At 39.6% G+C, this 21753-nt stretch overlaps 1 protein-coding gene across 7 annotated transcripts in view; it reads right to left on the minus strand.

The window, feature by feature from the left end:
* LOC127448233 (rho GTPase-activating protein 6-like) overlaps window positions 1–20097 on the minus strand; it is a 60121-nt gene extending 40024 nt beyond the window's left edge. For 3 of the 7 annotated variants that reach the window (XR_007898489.1, XR_007898491.1, XM_051710620.1), the window contains exon 1: window positions 19414–20096. Coding sequence is in view for 4 of the 7 variants with exons in the window: in XM_051710620.1 (XP_051566580.1) it covers window positions 19414–20046 (633 nt within the window). In the remaining 3 variants the exon portion in view is untranslated. Of the gene's footprint in view, window positions 1–19413 lie in introns of all 7 variants that reach the window. The other 4 variants (XM_051710618.1, XM_051710616.1, XR_007898490.1 and 1 more) reach the window with 3 other exon arrangements.
* Between the last annotated feature and the right edge of the window lie 1656 nt (window positions 20098–21753).

Below are 21753 nucleotides of genomic sequence, written 5' to 3' on the forward strand. Positions count from 1 at the left end.
AGGCCAGGAACACACTGAACAAGGAAATCAGAGTGGCTAAAAGAAGATACTCCGAGAAGCTGAAAAACAAGTTTTCAGCTATCGACCCTGCATCAGTGTGGAGTGGCATGAAACAACTTACAAATGACAGGAATCCTACCCCCAATCCTGTGGTTTACCAACAACTGGCTGATGACCTGAATGTGATCTCTGCAGATTTGAAAGGCCCAATCTCACACCCCACACCCACTCTGACCTTCACTTCACACAAACACCAACACCTCCTGCAACCCCACTCCTCCCCCCTCCTGCTACTCAACCTGCACTTAAGATCTGTGAAGATGATGTGAGCTGCGTCTTTCGAAAACAAAAGACGAGGAAATCTTCAGGCCCAGATGGCGTCTCACCAGCGTGTCTTCGATCCTGTGCTAACCAGCTGGCCTCCATCTTCACACAGATCTTCAATAGATCACTGGAGCAGTGTGAAATCCCATGCTGCTTCAAATGCTCAATTATTATTCCTGTCCCAAAGAAACCAAAAATCACAGGACTTAATGACTACAGACCTGTCGCCCTGACGTCTGTGGTCATGAAATCATTTGAGAGACTGGTGTTGGCCCACCTGAAGAACATCACTGGACCCTTTCTAGATCCCCTTCAATTTGCTTATCGAGCAAACAGGTCTGTGGATGATGCAGTCAACATGGGATTGCATCATATCCTGCAACATCTGGACAGACCAGGGACATATGCAAGGATCCTTTTTGTGGACTTCAGTTCAGCTTTCAACACCATCATCCCAGCTATACTCCAGAATAAATTACACCAACTCTCTGTTCCCATGCCTATCTGTCAGTGGATTACCAGCTTTCTGACAGACAGGCAGCAGCTTGTAAGACAGGGGAAATTCACTTCCAGCACCTGTACAATCAGCACTGGTGCCCCCCAGGGATGTGTGCTCTCCCCACTACTCGCCAAGGACCCCTCTGTCAAGCTTCTGAAGTTTGCAGATGACACCACTGTCATCGGCCTCATCCGAGATGATGATGAGTCTGCATACAGAAGGGAGATTGAACAGCTGGCTGTCTGGTGCATTCAAAACAACCTTGAGCTGAACACGCTCAAAACAGTGGAAATTATTGTGGACTTTAGGAGGAACACCCCAACACTGACACCCCTCACCATTCTAAACAGCACTGTGGCAGCAGTGGAGTCATTCAGGTTCCTGGGCACTACCATCTCACAGGACCTGAAGTGGGAGACCCAAATTGACTTCACTGTGAAAAAGGCCCAGCAGAGGTTGTACTTCCTTCACCAGTTGAGGAAGTTCAACCTGCCACAGGCGCTGCTGATACAGTTTTACTCAGCAGTCATTGAGTCTGTCCTCTGCACTTCAATAACTGTCTGGTTTGGTTCAGCTATGAAATCAGACATCAGAAGACTTCAAAAGACAGTTCGGACTGCTGAGAGGATTATTGGTTGCCCCCTATGAAGCTGCAAAACATGAAATTCAGAAAATAATTAAATGAAAAACATGAGATCTATGGAAAAATAGGGCCCTACTTGATACAATTTTTTTTTAACTTGAAGCAATGTTTACTTAGTTGAGAAACACTTGGAGGAAACATGCAAATGTTTTCATTTGATATAAATCTTTTTAAATAGGCTATTTAGTCTACACTGAGTGTGTTCAACAGCACATTACCCATTTTTACTATACTGAAATTGATGTCAAGAATCGTGAAATTTTACTGTTATCATTACCGACTACTGAAACGTTTGTATTGTGACAAAGCAGCAATTGTGCTATCTTCTGAGGTTGATATTTCAAATGAAAGAGGAAATAAACTAAATAAAGTTTATTTTCCTACAGACTGAAAAGTAAGACATGCATACAAATGTTTAACATCACAAAGAAACAGGAAGCCCACATTCTGGGTTTAAGATGTTGATTTCAACATCACTGTATTAATCATGCAGACAGGACACACCCTTCAACATATGATGTAACCTTTTTCCTATGTTCACTGAAGAACAACACATGTAAGTCACGGTTCCATGACAAAGCTTTAAATCTTGCCTCTTTAATTTGAAGGCAAATAGTGTGGGAAAATGTCACACCTCTTTTGTGGCTCGTACAACATTGTTGAATCTGTAAACAATGGATTCAACTGATACATTTAGTTCAGTCTGAAGAAGTCAATGGGATTCTTTTCACCCTATTTAAATCCACCCAGCAAAGATTGTAAGCGTGATTGTTAAGAAAAGTAAAAGCACACCTTTTCTCAACAAACCACATGATCTGACGTATCGTTTATGTCTGTAGATGTAGCGTGACAAGTTACATGCTGAATTTAATATGGTTAGGGGTTTGTTTAAATCACTAACCATAAGTCTGAGTAATAGCAATAGTGGCAATTGATTTAGTAAACCCCACAAATAGACAAATGTATTGCATGGGAAATTAACTCCAAATGCAAGCGGTCTTCAAACCACATCTCGAGAAGCTTTATACCGTGGATATAAATATAATCGTAGCATTATGGTTTGGCTTACCCTAACCAATTCTCAGAGGCCTCTTTAGTGGGAAAACAACATCATCATTCAGATCTCAACATCTCAGAATGTACCTGATATCAGATCCAAAAGCTACAGTAGACAAGCACAATCATAGATACAGTACACCAGTGTTGGTGTCAGGCTACAAGATACTCATTACTTAAAGTACTAAAATTACAGTCAAGCTACTCTTTTAAAAAGGTAATTTGCTGCACTACAAGCTACTAACAAAAAGTAGCAAACTGCTACTATTTAGAGAAAAAGGGTGATTGACAAATAATGTTGTCTGAGGAGACAAAAATTAGAAAACTTTAAAAAATCTTGTTTAAAACACACAAGTCAGGTTTATAAAAATTTAATCTTTGTGTCTCTGTTGGTTTCACGAACTTTTGAAAAAGGTCTTACAGCTGAAAATGAATATCAGAGCAAAAACCAAGCCATGAGGTCACACTGGCAGCCAAAAGTTTGGAATAATGTACAGATTTTGCTCTTATGGAAAGAAATTGGTACTTTTATTCACAAAAGTGGCATTCAACTGATCACAATGTATAGTCAGGACATTAATAACATGAAAAATTACTATTACAATTTGAAAGAAAATGTTCAGAACTTCTTAAACTACTTCAAAGAGTTCTCATCAAAAAATCCTCCATGTGCAGCAATGACAGCTTTGCAGATCCTTGTCATTCTAGCTGCCAGTTTGTCCAGATACTCAGGTGATATTTCACCCCACACTTCCTGTAGCACTTGCCATAGATGTGACTGTCTTGTCGGGCACTTCTCACGCACCTTACAGTCTAGCTGATCCCACAAAAGCTCAATGGGGTTAAGATCCATAACACTCTTTTCCAATTATCTGTTGTCCAATGTCTGTTTCTTTGACCACTCTAACCTTTTCTTTTTGTTTTTCTGTTTCAAAAGTGGCTTTTCCTTTGCAATTCTTCCCATAAGGCCTGCACCCCTGAGTCTTCTCTTTACTGTTGTACATGAAACTGGTGTTGAGCGGGTAGAATTCAATGAAGCTGTCAGCTGAGGACATGTGAGGCGTCTATTTCTCAAACTAGAGACTCTGATGTACTTATCCTCTTGTTGAGTTGTACATCTGGCCTTCCACATTTCTTTCTGTCAAATGTCTATCATTTTTGTCACGTCTTTCATTTTTGAACTATAATTGACCTTAAGACATGCCAGACTATTGCTTACTGTGGCAACTCAAAAACAAACACAAAGACAATGCTAAGCTTCATTTAATGAACCAAACAGCTTTCAGCAGTGTTTGATATAATGGCAAGTGATTTTCTAGCACCAAATGATCAATTTATCATGATTACTCAAGGATAAGGTGTTGGAGTGATGGCTGCTGTCTAGATTTGATCAAAAATGACTTTTTTCAAATAGTGATGGTGCTGTTTTTTTACATCAGTAATATCCTGACTATACTTTGTGATCAGTTGAATGCCACTTTGGTGAATTAAAGTACCAATTTCCTTCCGAAACAGCAAAATCTGTACATTATTCCAAACTTTTGGCCGCCAGTGTATATATACAGTATACACATTTTAACAAATAAAATTAATTTTTGAGACAAGAACTTTTCTCATGGTTACACCACATGACCTGAACAAAATGTGCCTTCACATTTTTCAAATATTCACTGTATTTTAAAACAAAATTGTTTCACTGCTTATTTTTTTAAGACATTTTATTAAAAGATTATTCTGCACTACCCATGCCAGCATTTCTTTGTTTTTTCAAGATTTACAGCTTTTAATGACACTTAGATTTATTTATTTTAATTTGGCACTCTTATCCCAACGGTTACACCACTTGACATGTTTAATTTAAGCCCCAGAAAAAAATAATAAACATGATTTTAAACACAGTCATTGAAAACATGTTGATCATAGAAGAGGTGTATTCAAGTAATTGTTCTGAATTGCATTTAATGCAATTAACATTATTATTATTATTATTTTAATAATAATTTTATTGATCTGGACAAAAAAAAATGGTGTCATGTCATTTACCCAAATATTTAAAGATATATGACAATCGGATGATATTATGTAATTCAGTCAGTTCTAAATAATATCACATGATAGTTATAAATGTAATTAGGGTGATGTTCCCTTACAAAAATAAACCATGGTTTTACTACAGTAATCATAGTCCCTTTAAGACTGCACACAGCTCAAATGAATCAGTGAATCATTGATGTGAACTACTGTAGTTCATTTAAATAAACCGTCTGAAAGAACCAACTCACTAAAATATAAGTTCCCAACGCTAAATACAAAGAAATCATTTATTTTCACCAGTTAATTTCCATGAACTGTCCAAACGAACCGGTTCACATGAACGCTACATGATGATCTTCAGGGGCCGATTGCACCAGCTATACGTATGTTAAAACTTAGCCTAGTTGTGGCGTAAATGGGCACTAAGTCACAATTTACGCACTACTAAATATTTGAGCGTTGCACCATTAATCTTAGGTAGGACGTAACCCTATGTATAAACTAAATAATTACGGAAGCCTCCGACCAGGAGTAACAGATGGAATAAAAAAGCAGATTCAATTAATGACACCAATGAGCTCATGTTTTAGTTGACAGGCTTCAGTCCTTTCGACATATATGATGGTGTTGGCAATGACACTCGTTTACATTTACGGGAGAAAACATTATGTAAACAACTTACTTCTTCAGCATGAAACCGATCTAACGGTGCACTTTCCTGTGTAGCCTACTCCACCCGGTGTCAAGTTTCAATATACGAAATAGATATTAAAATGAATAAATGTCTGGCTACCACCCCTGGAGTCGCGAGTTTGAATCCATGGCGTGCTGAGTGACTCCATCCAGGTCTCCTAAGCAACCAATTTGGCCCGGTTGCTAGGGAGGGTAGAGTCACATGGGGTAACCTCCTCGTGGTCGCTATAATGTGGTTCGCTCTCGGTGGGGCACGTGGTTGGTTGTGCGTGGATGCCGCGGAGAATAGCGTAAAGCCTCCACACGCGCTAGGTCTCCGTGGCAACGCGCTCAACAAGCCGCGTGATAAGATGCATGGATTGACGGTCTCAGACGCGGAGGCAACTGGGATTCGTCCTCCGCCACCCGGATTGAGGCGAATCACTACGCCACCACGAGGACTTCCCAAAGTGCATTGGGAATTGGGCATTCCAAATTGGGTGAAAAAGGGGAAAAACATTTTTTTTTTTTAAATGAATAAATGTCTATTTTTCCAGCCTGTTGTATAAATACTTATTTATTTATTGCCCCTTATTCATTTTAGATACAGTTATTAAATACTGTTGTATACATAGGCTAAATATACCATTAATGAAATCTTGTTTTATTATGTATTGTATTTCAATGGGGATATAATTTATTACAGCTGACATTTACGTGAGCAAACAAGGTTTGAACATCAATTGTAACAAGATCAAACTGAAATTCACGGCTTTTTAACACTTCTGTGTACAAATTTGAAGGCTGCTTATTGGATCAATACAAGTAAACGTCATATTATGCGACTAAGCATTACCTTACGGAGAGCTTACGACCTACTAAGTCTTACCTTAAGAACAGGTGGTGCAACCAAATTAAGCACTGACTTAATTACAGAATAACTAGTAGTTACTGAGCCCTTAGTGTGAACTTTACATCCCAACTTACATGAGACCTTACGCACAGCTGGTGCAACACTACCCAGGTTTTGTTCATGTCAAATCGAGTGTTTGGCAGTTTTTAAAGCAAAAGGGCCACATGCCAAATCCTCCATTCTCAAATTTGTGTAGATTTTTTTATAATGCAGCTACTCCAACTTGGCAGTGCGATATGGCAGATAATGTTGACTTTAGTATGTCAGATTGCATGCTGTTTCTTATTTGGATAAAAGCATCTGCTAAATGCAAATGTAAATAATCCTACTTTTTAACTCAAACAGTTATGGCTGATAGTATAATTTATAATGTAAACGTTCCTATTAAATCAGAAAAATACAAAAGAGAAGCATTTTCACTTGTAGTCACAGACTTTTGGACCCTAATGTATTTGAAGCTAAATTAATTCAGAATTCCAGCATAAAGACTAAAATGAGAGCTGAAAGAGTCAGTAAAGACCTGAATGTCTGTGGCCCACATGGAATGATTTACTTAAAAGCTTGAAGGCAAAAAATAACAGACCAGCAAATCTGAAAGCAAACAAATCTTCAACAGCTCATCTGGGGGCCCGAAAACCAAAACAGTGCAGGAAAGAGTGCATCTGAATCTGGGTAACGCTTTTCACTTAAAGAAATACACACTGTATTCCATCAAAGCACAAGAGGTGTAGTATACCTATCCGTTAGCATTCCCATTCATCTCAATGGAAGCCGCTAACTGGACCATGCTAACGTCTTTCATGTGACGACCCTTTAGCGTGTATTTGTCTCTATTATATTTAAGGCAACAGAGGGATAGTCATTGTGATGTGGTCACTTGTGTTTCTAACCACCCCAAATGTGGATTGCGTGATCGGATTGCACAATGCAAAATGTTTTTGACACTGTTTATTGTTTGGACCCGCATGTGTGTTGCAATACACTAAGAAGAATGTCAGGCACAGTACAATGTGAATTACTACAAAGGTTACGCTTACACACTTCATGTGTTCATGTTTCGATTCACTAACAAACATTCCAAAATGCTTAAAGGAATATTCCGGGTTTAATACAAGTTAAGTTTAATCGACAGCATTTGTGGCATAATGTTAATAACCATAAAAATTAATTTCAACTCGTCCCTCCTTTTCTTAAAAAAAAAAAAAAAACACAAATCTGTGTTCCAGTGAGACACTTACAATGGAAGTCAATGGGACCAATATTTGGAGGGTTTAAAGACAGAAATGTGAAGCTTATAATTTTATAAAAGCACTTACATGAATTCTTCTGTTAAAACTGGTGTATTATTTGAGCTGTGAAGTTGTTTAAATTGTCACTTTTACAGTCATTTTAGGGTTTTAGGGTTGTTGACATTTCATCGTCATGGCAACGAAGTTGTAAAATTGGCTTTAACTTTACACAGATGTGTTTAGTAAGTGATTGTATCACAGTAAAATCATGTTAACACACATATTGTTTATGTCTTGTGTCTATACTTTTGAAACAGTGAGTATTTTAATGTTTACAGATTGACCCCATTGACTTCCATTGTAAGTGTCTCACTGGAACCCAGATTTCTGCATTTTCTTTTTTAAAGAAAAGGAGGGACGAGTTGAAATTAACTTTAGTGGTAATAAGAGTGGAGTATAGTTCCTGGGTAAAGTCACATCTGGTTTACATGAAGTCTGCATCAGCTTCCTTACAACAGAGCAGGATGACCTGATCTTTGGCAATGCTAACCGTGCAAATATTTCTTCCCACTAGAGACAGTCCCCTCAAGAGCACTTTAGAGTGTTCGTAGGGTTTTCTCATATTCAACAGTTCTGTGTAAGTCTTCAAGCTTTCAGTAGTCGTTTCTTAGCAGTTTATCTCCAATTAAAGGCCAATAAAATCTATTTTTTTTAGCACAAGCAGGTGGTTTCATAGAAAGCATATACATATATGAAATATCTGAAGTGAAATACACAACCGATCTTAGTATTTGTTAATACAAGTAGGACTTTTCACAATCTGATCAATTCAAGATGGACACAATCAAGTTTATTTTTTCACTTTGTGTTTCACTTGAAAATATGTCACAGTGTGGAAGTAAATTGGAACAAAAGCATCCTAAACCATGAACCAAGCCAACTTGAGGTGACTCACAACATTACAAACTTGGACTTGAAGAAAAAAAGTATTTGAAAGTCAGACACAAAGACAAAGATACAAGACTGTGTACTTGGGGGGCCTGGGTAGCTCAGTGAGTATTGATGCTGACTACCACAACTGGAGTCGCGAGTTCGAATCCAGGGCGTGCTGAGTGACTCCAGCCAGGTCTTCTAAGCAACCAAATTGGCCCGGTTACTAGGGAGGGTAGAGTCACATGGGGTAACCTCCTCGTGGTCGCTATAATGTGGTTTAACACATCTGGGTTTTTCCCGGAGAACGCAGCTTAATGTGGCCATGTAAACCCGTTAGCTTCTTACAGGTTTTTGAGGAGTGCATGTGCATGTGAGTGTGAACAGATAGGATAACAAACGTCATTGGATGGAGCCCAACAACATATCAACACAGCCGAAAAAAGAATTCGACATTTCTGGGAGTACAGTCGGAAAAGCACATACACTATAAACTATAACCATTTATACACGGCAATGTAAAATATCGACTGTCCCTCACGTCCACGTTTATGCGCTGGTACTTTGGGGGAATCCCGGAGTTTGATGTAAGAGGGAAACCCCACTACTGAAGTGCAATTCCGTTGCAGGTTGCGAGGTTTACTGAATAAAAAACAAACACAGCAACAACTCTGGAATATCTAAAGCAAAGCAATGGAGAATGAAATAGCTAAGTTTTCCTCGGATGCCATGTTTGTTATTTCAACAAACGTTGCAGGGACATTACGTTGCTGTGGAGAAAGCTGCTGACTGACTGAGCCACGTGTACAGGGGCGGACTGGCCATAGAGAACCGGGACTTTTCCCCTGCCCAACAACTTTTGGGCAACTACCCAACCCCCCCACCTCCCCCACCACCACCCACATCTTGACAACTCTGCCAGCATCACAAGAGGTTCCACTTCAGAATGTCCCCTTAAGTGTTGATCAGTCTCTCAAATGCTAATTTTTAGGTCTCTAATCCTAAACAAAAGAATCCTACTTGTAAAGGATATATTTTTATACATATTTAAACAACCATAGAGAGTGTCAATCCAACTGGAAGTGGTGATTTCATCCAGCTCTTGTTATTTTGTGCAACATGCATCAGATCAGTGAATGGACTGCAGGTGTGCCATTAACAAGGCTTTACTTTAGTATGTATTGTGTTGCATATTGGATTATGTTGTTCAAGTAGCCTTTATGTCAGCTTTTTTCCACATTTTTATTCAGCTGGGGTAACAGCCTTGTAGTGCACCTTCTGCTTTTAAATTTTCTCAACAGTAAACTCAATAGGACATGATCGAGAAAATGTAAGTTTTTCGTCATTCACTTCCACACTCTAGTGTTATTTTGGACTTTCAGCATGACAACACTTTTCCTCAAGGTTTTTCAATTTTCCTTGGTGTTTTTTTGGTGGTATTTAGGGTCAATTACAATGGCATGAGGATAATGGATTAATTACAACCAGGATCAGAAACTAAACCACCACACAATCCAATTCAAATACTCAGCCTAAAGGTTTAATACTGAAGATATTAAACTTGTACACGTAAAGTAATTGCACACATAATATGTTAGCACTGATGTTGCCTTCTTGTTTCTTCAACATTCTGTCTTCTGTTAAATTCATAGTTAAATTGTCCCCCTTTTAAAAAAATGTAAATGCTCATCCACAAGCAACAAAAGACAACCATGGGTGAACTGATCGAGGCAATCCCATTTTCTTGTAGGACATTTCAGCATTCGCATTAAGACAATTTTCAATATCAGCCATTTCCTTAGACATCAGAAACATTTTGTCCGTGTCAACAAGGGCAATAGTTCAAACATGCTTCATGTACCTACTGAGAACAACAAAAAAAACATCTTAAACCAGCCTAAATTGGTTTGTTGGTCCCAAGCAGGGACTAAAAACAGTTTAATGAGCAAAAACCAAAACCAAAAATTAACTAAATTTTTTGCTGAATGTAACCAAAAACAGGAACGAAGACCCTTTTAGCTGTTCTGGGGTGAAAACTTTATTTTTAAATGTTACTAAGCGGTGGTTGAAATTTGTCAAAGAATTCAAAATCCTCAGGCTCTGGAGACATTAAAAGACACTTACGTGCTCAAGCTGATACCCCCGATTGGGCCGCAAGCCAGGGAGTCGATTTGGTCAGAGAGATACGGGAATTGCGACGATAGATGCTGAACATGTCGGCAATGCTGATAAAGGTCGTTGCTGACTTGGAGGATCTTGCTGTGATACGTCGATCGATCACTGCCATGGAGGCAAAGATCTCTGAGATGGTTACACGAGTGGGGGATGTCAAGAAAAGGATCGATGATCTAGAGAACCGTAGCCGGCGGAAATCAAGCGAGCTCACAGGGTTCCGGTGCGGAGATCCGCAGAGGGAGACAGGTCCCAATCAATTCTGGCCAAATTTCTGAGATCATCCGATAAAGATCTTGTGTTACGTGAGGCAAGGAGTAAAGGAAGGCTTTCTTGGAAAAACCACAGCATTTTCTTGTTCCCAGACTTTGCGAATTCGACAAGAGAGAAACGTGATCGATTCAAGGAATGCAAGAAACTTTTACATCAACGGAAGGTCGCTTTTGCACTAATATTCTTGGCCAAATTGATAATAGATGCTAAGGAGGGCCGTAAAACATTCACATGCCCACAGCAAGCGATGTCCTTCAGAAAGTCAATGGAGTAAGTAATTTTGTGGTACTCACGTTGCAGCCGGCTCACTGATCATTCACTTGACTATTTGAGGAAACTGAGAGTTTTTCTTTTTTGTTTTTTTGTGCTGGTTCTGCCTAGCGGCTGGAGTTTATTTTGCAGAGTGGCACACCTTCGGGACAGTTTTGTGGATGAATCTACATGCTCTTTGAGTTTGTTCTGCCAGTTGGCTGGAGTTTGTTTTATAGATTATCTTTTGCTGTGTAATTCTGTCTCACAAAATTTGTATAGAAACACTGGACTTGAGCAATCCGATGGCAGAAATGTCGAAGGGGCCCTCGTAGGCATACATGGACTGTTTGAGTTTGAGAGATGGATGCCAGTTGGCGCTGTCATGCGTGGGGTTAATGTGCACGTTTTTCTTTTTTCTGTTTGTTTTGTTCCGGGGGATGTTCGGGTTTTAATGGTCACACCAATGTTGAAATGTGGTCTTTAGAATCTTGTTTTTGATGCATTATCTATTTTTTCTTATATGTCAAAATGTCAAATGTTAATGAGTGGATTGTCTCTCTCCACGTGGAATGTGAATGGGTTGGGGCACCCCGTAAAAAGAAGGAAGGTTATTTCTTTTCTTAAGCGTAACAAATATGATATAGTGTTTCTTCAAGAAACGCACCTTTCTCCGCAGAAAGCGAAAAAATTTGGAAAGATATGGCGTAGGCATAATTTTTATAGTGCTGGCTCAAGTAAGAGCAGGGGAGTCATTACACTGATAAGTAAACATCTACAATTCAAATGTCTCAAACAAAGTTAAATTAGGAAGAGTCATTATTGTTTTAGCTGAAATTCAGGGGCAAAGTATTATTTTGGCTAATATTTATGTACCTAACATGGATGAACAGGGCTTTTTTATAGATCTTGAAGGGATGTTGCAAGCCGCTGGCACCCCACATGATATAATATTGGGAGGAGACTTTAATCTTTTGATGGACTCAGTCCTTGATCATAGTGAAGCATAAGTGTGCAAGCCCCCTAGAGCAACACTAACGCTTCACAGGATGTGTGAAAATATTGGTCTTACAGATATTTGGAGACTTCTGAACCCATCTGGTAGGGACTATAATTTTTTTTCATCAGTCCATAAGATTTACTCTAGAATAGTTTTTTTATTTTTTTTAGATCTAAGTGCCTCATTTCATCTGTTGTTGATTGCTCAATTGGAAACATTTTAGTCTCAGATCATGCCCTGGCGTGTTTAGAGGTGTTGCCACATACGGAGAAAAATAAATCATATAGCTGCCGTTTTAATGTATCCCTTTTGCAAAATACTGAATTTCAACAAATGTTAAAGGCTGAAATCAATGTTTATATGGTGACCAACTGGTCCTCAGTATCCTCTGTGGGCGTGGCTTGGGAGGCACTTAAGGCTGTTCTTAGGGGCTGGATCATACAGTATGCCTCATTCACCAAAAAATCCAAAGCACAAGAACTAGTGAAATTGGAAAGGAATATTAAAAGTGCAGAGGCAGAGCTGAAGCGTTGAATGTCATCTAATGGCCTCAGGGAATTGACCAGACTGAAATACAGATATAATTCTATTTTGTCGCGGAAGGTGGAGTTTTGGCTATTCAGGGCAAGACAGTCATACTTTGAGTCAGGGGGCAAAGCAGGGAAGCTTCTGGCTAGATATATAATACTGAGAGAGTCTTTTTCTACCATTCCCTAATTGACATGGTGGTGAAATATTTACCTCAGTCATTGATATTAATAATGCTTTTAAAGAAGTCTATCTTGATCTCTATAGTTCCACGTCTTTGTCTTCTGATGAAGATATTAGAAACTTTGTGGAATCATTAGAACTTCCTAAACTGACGACTGAGCAAAAACATTCTCTTGATTCTGAGATAAACTTGGAGGAGCTTGGCGAGGTAATTAAGGCCTTGCATGCAGGCAAGGCTCCGGGGCCAGATGGCTTTGCCTCTGAGTTTTTTAGATCTTATGCTACAGAACTGACTCCACTTTTATTTAAGTTCATATGGAATCATTAAAGAATGGAAAACCTCCACCAGCCATGACACAAGCCCGGATCAGTCTCATTCTTAAAAAGGACAAAGATCCAAGCGAGTGTAAGAGTTACTGTCCAATTTCCCTGATACAGCTAGACGTTAAAATATTGTCAAAATTTTGGCTAACAGATTAAGTAAAGTTATGGCATCTCTTATACATATAGATCAGGTGGGGTTTATTGGGGCCGTAACTCTTCTGATAACATTAGGCATTTCATCAATATCATGTGGTCAGTAGCGAATGATCAGACTCCGGTCGCTGCCATCTCACTTGATGCCAAAAAGTCTTTTGATATGGTAGAATGGGATTATCATTTAAGATTTTGGAAATGTATGTGTTCGGGAATACTTTTATTGGGTGGATTAAGTTATTTTATAGACACGCGGTAGCAGCGGTACAAACAAATGGATTAATTTCAGATTATTTTACTCTGGATAGGGGCACCAGGCAGGGTTGCCCTCTTTACCCATAATTGCTCTGTCTTGCCCTGGAACCATTAGCAGCCGTGATAAGAAAGGAGGATGATTTTCCAGGGGTTGTGGAGGGAAGTATGGCACAAAAGCTTTTGCTTTACGCAGATTATATTTTATTATTTGTCTCCGACCCCACTAGATCTATGCCTTGCCTCCACAGAATTATTCATTCCTTTTCTAAGTTCTCAGGATACAGAGTGAATTGATCTAAATCCGAAGCTTTGGCTCTGACAGCGTACTGCCCGGTAACAGCTTTTCAGCCAGGCACCTTCCAGTGGCCCAAACAAGGCATTAAGTATTTGGGTATTTTATTCCCAGCAATTTTGTGTGATTTAGTTAAGAGTTAATTTTGACCCTTTAATAAAAATTTTTCGAGCGATGTGGGCAGGTGGGCTTCACTACATTTATCTATGATTGGGAAGGTTAATGTTATTAAAATGAATTGTATTCCAAAATTCAATTGCCTGCTACAATCTCTCCCTATAGGTGTCCCCCTCTCTTATTTCAAGCAATTTGATAGCATAGCGAAGTCCTTCATTTGGAATGGTAAACGTCCCAGATTACATTTCAGTAAGCTGCATAGGCCGACTGACAAAGGAAGGCTAGGCCTACCCAAGATTTTGTTTAATTATTATGCATTCGGTCTCAGACATTTGGCTCATTGGTCACTTCCACCTGAGAGAGCCCCTCCCTAGTTTGTTATTGAACAGGAATTTCTTGCCCCCACTTCGCCATTGCAAAGCCTTTCTATTATACTAACCGAAGAAGTTAAGTTACACCCCGTTATCTCGCATTTGCACTCGGTATGGACAAAAGTGTCCAGAGTGTTTAATTCGGACATTTATTTAAATGTTGCCTCAAGCATATGGCTGAACCCAAAATAATGTATTAATAAGTCCCCTTTCTGTTCGTCAGAGTGGATTGTGAGGGGGGTCACTACACTCGGTGACCTATATGAGAGTGGAGTGTTGAGATCCTTTGAAAATATGGTTCAACATTTTGGGATTCCCAGATCTCAGTTCTTTAGGTATTTACAGCTGTGCCACCTGCTCTGTACTATTTTTGGGAGTAGCATACACCCCCTTAAAGTGGCAGATACTCTGGGAGTGGTGATTGCTGCTTTTGGAAAAGATCATGAGGCATCAGTGTATTACTCCCTGCTAATTCATAGTCTGGGGGATGGAGCTTCAACTTCTCTCAAGAGATTATGGGAGAAAGATTTAAACTTGGTATTGGAGGAGGGAGTGTGGTTTAGGATTCTAAAAAACATCAAGTCTACATCTAGAGATGCAAGGGTGCGCCTTATGCAATTTAAGATTTTACATCGATTCTATTGGACCCCCTCTGGATTGTATAGGCTTGGTCTTAAAGACATACCCACCTGCTGGCGATGCCAGTCAGAAGATGGGGACATAACCCATGTTTTTTGGTGGTGTGTTAAGATCCAAGAATTTTGGTTGAAGGTTCAGAGTTTTATGTGTGATGTATTGGGCACTCAAATTTCATTTTGCCCCAGACTCTGTATTTTAGGCGATGGGGCGGTCATTAATATAGGAGATAAGTACATAAAGAATTGGGTCCTGGCCAGTGTTATGATCGGCAGACAGGTTATTCTTAGGGGATGGAAGTCAGCTGGGTGCGCCCTCATTTCGAGAGTGGTGCATGGAGATGGGCAGGGTAGCGGCATTTGAGGAGATGTCGTATAGAAGCCTGGGCAATCTGGGCTTATTTGATAAAAAATGGAAGGCTCTCGGGAGGGGCAGTGGAGAGGGATCTGTAGTTTTAAATGTGTGTGCAATTTTATTGTTTTTTGGAAGTATACTTTTCATGTTTTTTTGTTTGTTTTGTGTTTTTTTTTTAAATGTTTCTAAATATTTATGACCACTGGGGTGCGTGTTTGTGTCGGGTGGTGGAGGGGGGGATGTTCGGGGGGAAGGGTTTAATTTTATATAATGTGATTCTGCAATTTCTGTTATGTTTATTTAATTTGTTGAATGGAATCAATAAAAACTGTTAATAATAATTTAAAAAAAGTTACTAAGTGGTAAATAACCTGCTAATTTCATTCCGATATGTAATTTAAAAAAAAAACAATGATCGAAGAGTTCATAGCAGTAATTTTTTGGAATTACACAACTTCCTGTTCTTTCTTCTTAGTTGAACATGATAACCATGTGCTTTGATTCTGAAGGAAATCACACATTTCTTTGCCTGAATGCACGTTGTGGGTGAAGCCTTCTGTGACACACTGAAGACCTTTTTGACAACTAGGCCTATATATAATTACTACATATACATGCACTGTTAATCCAGATAAGGAAAAATATTACAATTATTTTTAGATATGATGCATTAATGCAGATTTGACTGCTGCCGGGTTTTGACTGAGAAGCAGATCTGTATTAAAATTATACTATTCACATAGTTTTTTAATTTAGGCCTTACTTTGTGATAATATTCGGAATCATGTGGCTTATTACAGCTAACGAACCAAGAGCAATGAGTGTGTGCTCACTTCTGTTTTACCCCAAAGTTGGTTATTGAATCAGTATAAAGTTGATTTTGGACTTTAATAGCTCCACAAGTCTGTGCCTGTGCTTTCTGTGGGCACACAAACATTTATATAAATTATTATTTGGCTCGCTTAAGTTGACATTTAGTCCAAACGTGCCAACACAGAGAGATTTAGGCTAGTAATTGTTTTTAGATGACCAGATGTATATTTGAAATATTTTTGGGCATATATTTAGTATTAAGAATAAATTTCTTGAAAGGATGTTATTTTATATAGGTTACTATATATTATGCTTGTTATGATTTCTATGCTGATAATATTCCCACATGGGAAAATATTTAATTGCTTATTTTCACTTATTTTGGGTGAGACCAGTTCCTTATTTTGGGACAGACCAGACCAGGTCGCTTGTTTCTCTTGTGAGATCTGGCAACACTGCAACTGGTATATCACTCTTCCTTAACACAGAGAACTGCCATTTTAAAAAGAATGTTATGTAAAGGATAATCCACAACTAGGTGTGCGTTAAATGCTTTTAATGCATGACGTGGAGGCAAAGAACCATCCGACGCAAAGCGGTTGCCTCCACGAAGTGCATTAAAATTGTTTAATGCACACCTAGCCTTAGATTAAACCAAAAACAAAACAAAAAACAGTGTTGCTCACGACAGTTGTAAAAGTAGCACTTACAGTATATGATGAGGGAAAACCATCCAAAACTCTCCAAACCTGCAGACTTTGACCTCTGAGACATCCAATAAAGCTGCATGATTGATTGAATTAAGAATAAAATTGCGCTGAGGTCTTGCATGATTACAAAACAGCAAAATGTTGCATGTTATGAAACAGTCTCTATCCATTCAGTCTTTGATGTGTGATCGTGGGGCGCCCTCTAGCACACATGTTGAGCAGTACAGCAATTTTAGATGATTTTTATCACATTACAATTTAAATGGTCTTGCCTCATCTTTCCGGACAGTGAAAGACGCATTTAATATGTCCCGGTTACCTTCTGTCCCCCTCCATGCAAAACAGCTGAATGTCAAACCATACTTTCCTTACAATTACTTTGTTTTGTGATGCGACGGTTAATCCCAGCTCTGTGACTATAATCATGTCCGGTGGTCATTTGAACAGAGGCATAAAACTCTTGTCGTAATGTCTCATTATGGATGACAGCAGAGTAGGCGCAGTAATATAGAACGGTGATTAAAACTGACTGGAACTACCTGTGCATTAAATGTTTTTAACGCACGCATTCCATCCAATCAGAATCAAGTATTCGAACAGACCATGCTATAATAACCGTTATTTTATTTAGTTCTAACCAGTTACCATTTGGAATGGAGGAAGCGGAACGCTGGAACCGGAACAAAAAAATACAGTTTCTGCTCAGAACAAACCGAAGTCAAAAATATGTGGCATTTCCACCCCATTTGCCACCCCAGCATAAATTTCCAAATGTATTAAATATAAATGTAAGTATATTATCGTTGATGTTGACATTGTGTAGGGGTTTATTCATGTCAAACTGTCTAAACTCTCACCGAACACACAAATGACTACAGACCCATTGATTGATTACAGCAGCAGCCAATCACAACATCGACCAATCGCCTACCTACTATTGCAGCGCGTGTACAGTGTTTGGGCTCTCGTGGGTTGATGAGCTTATTTCTTCAATAACAATGACCACGTGGACAGATACGTGGGGAAAAAAGAGGTAAAAGATGAATTTCTCAGTTGTTTCCAAGTATTCACTGAATGATTATCAGATACATCGCTGTCAGTAATGGGTTGAGATGGGTAAGACATGTCCTCACCACTTTTTGAGTTTGAATTTGCTGTTTTTTCATATGCAGAACTGTTAATAAATGTGTCTGTGTTTCTGCTACTCTCGTCTCCCCGCATCTTTCATTGCATTTTATTTTTAAAGTGTAACACCCATCCACTGATGTACAGATGAAATCTTGCTTTATTAAAATAAAAAATTATATTTGGGCAAATTAAAATCCAAAACCGCAAAAAGTTACCACTAGATCAATCAGTCATGTTCTCAATCAAAGTGCTGATTTATGTATTCATCTGCTGACTAACTAAATCCCAAGACTGATAGTTGCAGATATAGAAATGAAATTACCATATTATGTGAAATATTTATTTGGGGGCTTGAATCCATTTTAATGACTGTTGATTAAAACAGGTCATTTAAAAGAATCTTTTACTGTGCATAACATAATTAATATTCATGAGTTTTGCAGCACTGCCCCCCCAAAGTTTGTATATTTTTATTTAGACCTAACTTTGTGTTAATCTTCACTTTCAAATGGATTATTCCAGCTGTTACAAAGGTGATAGGCCTACAGGACTTTATTAGCAGAATAACATGGGATATGCATGAATTTTCCATCCATGTTTTCACTTAACTTGATGTTTAGTCCAGATTGCCGGTTCTTTGTGTGAAGTTTAGGAGCATTTTGAATTTGTTGATGTGTTTGATAGACAATGTCTTGGTGCTCTGGAGATAGAAATGTTGTTACTTATTTTTTATTATGCAAAACTATATATATTTATTAATTATTGTTTAATGTTGGCAAATCAGTATCAAAATGGTTACTATGTGGTTCCTGTGGAAATGCAGTTGTAACACAAATTCATGGGCATTTATAATTTGACAGTGACTCCAATTAATGAACTAGTTTTTTTGTTTTTTATTTATTTTCTCCCTTTTTTCTCCCCAATTTGGAATGCCCAATTCCCAATGTGCTCTAAGTCCTCGTGGTGCCGTAGTGACTCGCCTCAATCCGGGTGGTGGAGGACGAATCTCAGCTGCCTCCTCGTCTGAGACCGCCAACCAGCGCATCTTATCACATGGCTTGTTGAGCGCGTTACCGCAGAGACGTAGGGCGTGTGGAGGCTTCACACCATCCACTGCGGCCACCACGCACAACTCACCACGTGCCCCACCGAGAGCCAACCACATTATAGCGACCATGAAGAGTTTACCCCATGTGACTCTACCCTCCCTAGCAACCGGGCCAATCTGGTTGCTTAGGAGATCTGACTGGAGTCAGTCAGCACACCCTGGGATTCAAACTAGCAAACTCCAGGGAAGTCAGCATCTTTACTCACTGAGCTACCCAGGCCCCCAATGAACTAGTACTTGGTACCTTAATCCATAAGAAGAATTAGCATGGGCACTTGCTTTAGTGTTGCCACCCCTCACAGTCTGCATGCCACCCCCTTGCCACCCCATAAAAACATTTCTAGATCCACATCTGCTCTGGACGGTTACACCACCTGACATTTCTAACGAAATGATCTCATGTGTCAGGTTCAGATATGCATGTGTTTACATTTCTCCTAAACTCACCTCCGATTTACAGGTGTTCTGGGAGAGGCTGCCCGACTGCGGCGCCTTTCTTTGAAGCCACTTCCTCGGTGAGAAGATGTTGCTCGAACCAGTGAGCGATAACTCCCGAGACGCGCTCCGTTTGCTACTTTTGTAATCACAGTGAGCACTGGAGAGCGATGACGCGTCTGAAGAAGACCATAAACTCGACGAAGAGAGATGCGGATCTAGTCTGGAAGCAGCAGCGAGAAGTTCAGAAGATGTTTGGTTGTTCATAAATCCACCTGTCGATGTCGAACTCCAAAACACGGACCGCTGGCCGTTGGGTTCTCCAGGCGCCCTGCAGTTACTCATCAATGCAGAATCCAAGCTCCGAGTCTGACGCACTCTTCTCTTTGTGATAGCTTTAGAGCCCGTTGAAGAGCATGAAAACACGCTGTTCAATAATCCGTGTGCGGACATCACTGAGATAAAAAACACAAACTGATGCCCAGAACAAACTCCATGTGAAGGAACCGTGACTGACTTACTCTGAAGATGCGAAAATAACTTTAAAAGAACAGACTTCAATAACAGATTAAACCAATTATGTTCTCTCATCCATATCTGCTCCACGGACGATGTTTTCACTAACCACGCCAAACTGCGCGTCATCGAAGTTTCTCAACTTCTCCTCTGTCGGGCTGAAGATGGGCGCGTCTTCTCGTTCCTCCAGTGCTGCCCAACCTCCATCCTCCACCCCTACCCCAAAACAACCTACAGTACTTGTGTGTGTGTGTGTGTGTGTGTGTGTGTGTGTGTGTGTGTGTGTGTGTGTGTGTGTGTGTGTGTGTGTGTGTGTGTGGAGAGACGTGGGTAAAATTGTATTAGTGAGTGACCTTCCAAAGCGTAATCAATATTCGGTTTAATATACTGGAACAGAACAGCTGTATTATTATTATCTATAAAGAGCATGTAGGTCCTATGCAGGGGTTTTCAACCTTTTAAGACAAGCGCTCCTTCCGTTTGTGTAAAAATAGCTCCCACCAGCCCCACCTCAACCCAAGTGCTATGTTGCTAAGACCCTTGACACACTATTTTAATATCACTGAAGTTGCACGCTACACGCATAACTATATGTAAAAGTAGGGCTGTCAATCACTTAAAAATTTTAATCGAATTAATTACATGATATGCCGATTAATCATATATTTAAAAATTTGCTGAGAAAGGCCCTCCAATAACAATAATTCAATATATAATGATTAAGTAATTCTAATTTAAAAAATAATAATAATAATAATAAAAAAAATAAAAAAAAACGGGGCCACTATGTGTGATTGCTCATATCTTAAAAACGCATAAAGATGTTTGCATGCTTTTTCTACGACTTTTTGTAAACAATAAAATGATGTCACTGTGACGCCATCGTGAGCAACAGCTTGCTACAAATAAATAAAAAAGTAAATAGTTTAGCAACGTTTTCAATGGCAGCCAACTTTGGTGCTTCTCTTTTGCCACGTGACCCCGTTTTTTTTGGGTGGGGGGGGGGGGCAAACAATTTACTTCTTTACTTATTTGTAGCAAGTTGTTGCTCACGATGGCGTCACAGTGACATCATTTTGTTGTTTACAAAAAGTCGTAGAAGTACGCCAAAAAATGTGCAAACGCCTTTATGCATTATTAATTTTTTTTTATCCCCTTTTCTCCCAATTTGGAATGCCCAATTCCAACTACTTAGTAGGTCCTCATGGTGGCGCTGTTACTCACCTCAATCTGGGTGGCGGAGGACAAGTCTCAGTTGCCTCCACTTCTGAGACCGTCAATCTGCGCATCTTATCACGTGACTCGTTGTGCATGACACCGCGGAGACTCACAGCATGTGGAGGCTCATGCTACTCTCCACGATCCACGCACAACTTACCACACGCCCCATTGAGAGCATGAACCACTAATCATGACCACGAGGAGGTTACCCCATGTGACTCTACCCTCCCTAGCAACCGGGCCAATTTGGTTGCTTAGGAGACCTGACTGGAGTCACTCAGCACGCCCTGGATTCGAACTCGTGACTCCAGGGGTGATAGTCAGTGTCAATACTCGCTGAGCTCCCCAGACCCCACCTTTATGCATTTTTAATATATGAGCAATAAAAGATAGTGGCCCCATTTTTGTTTTTTTTTTTTGAGGGGGGGAGGCCTATTAGAAATATAATAATTAAAATAATTGTAATCAATGAACACTTGTGTCATTATTGCTTTTAGGTCATTGTGTCAAGTTAAACGTATTTTGCAAAACACACCTCGAGATCCTAGCATTCAGAATTGCGTTCCTTCTAATTGTGTTTGAATGCAAGAAGTGTCAAGCAAGCCTGAGTGTGGT

This window comes from Myxocyprinus asiaticus, chromosome 11, assembly GCF_019703515.2.
Source record: "Myxocyprinus asiaticus isolate MX2 ecotype Aquarium Trade chromosome 11, UBuf_Myxa_2, whole genome shotgun sequence".
NCBI classification, from domain to species: Eukaryota; Metazoa; Chordata; class Actinopteri; order Cypriniformes; family Catostomidae; genus Myxocyprinus; species Myxocyprinus asiaticus.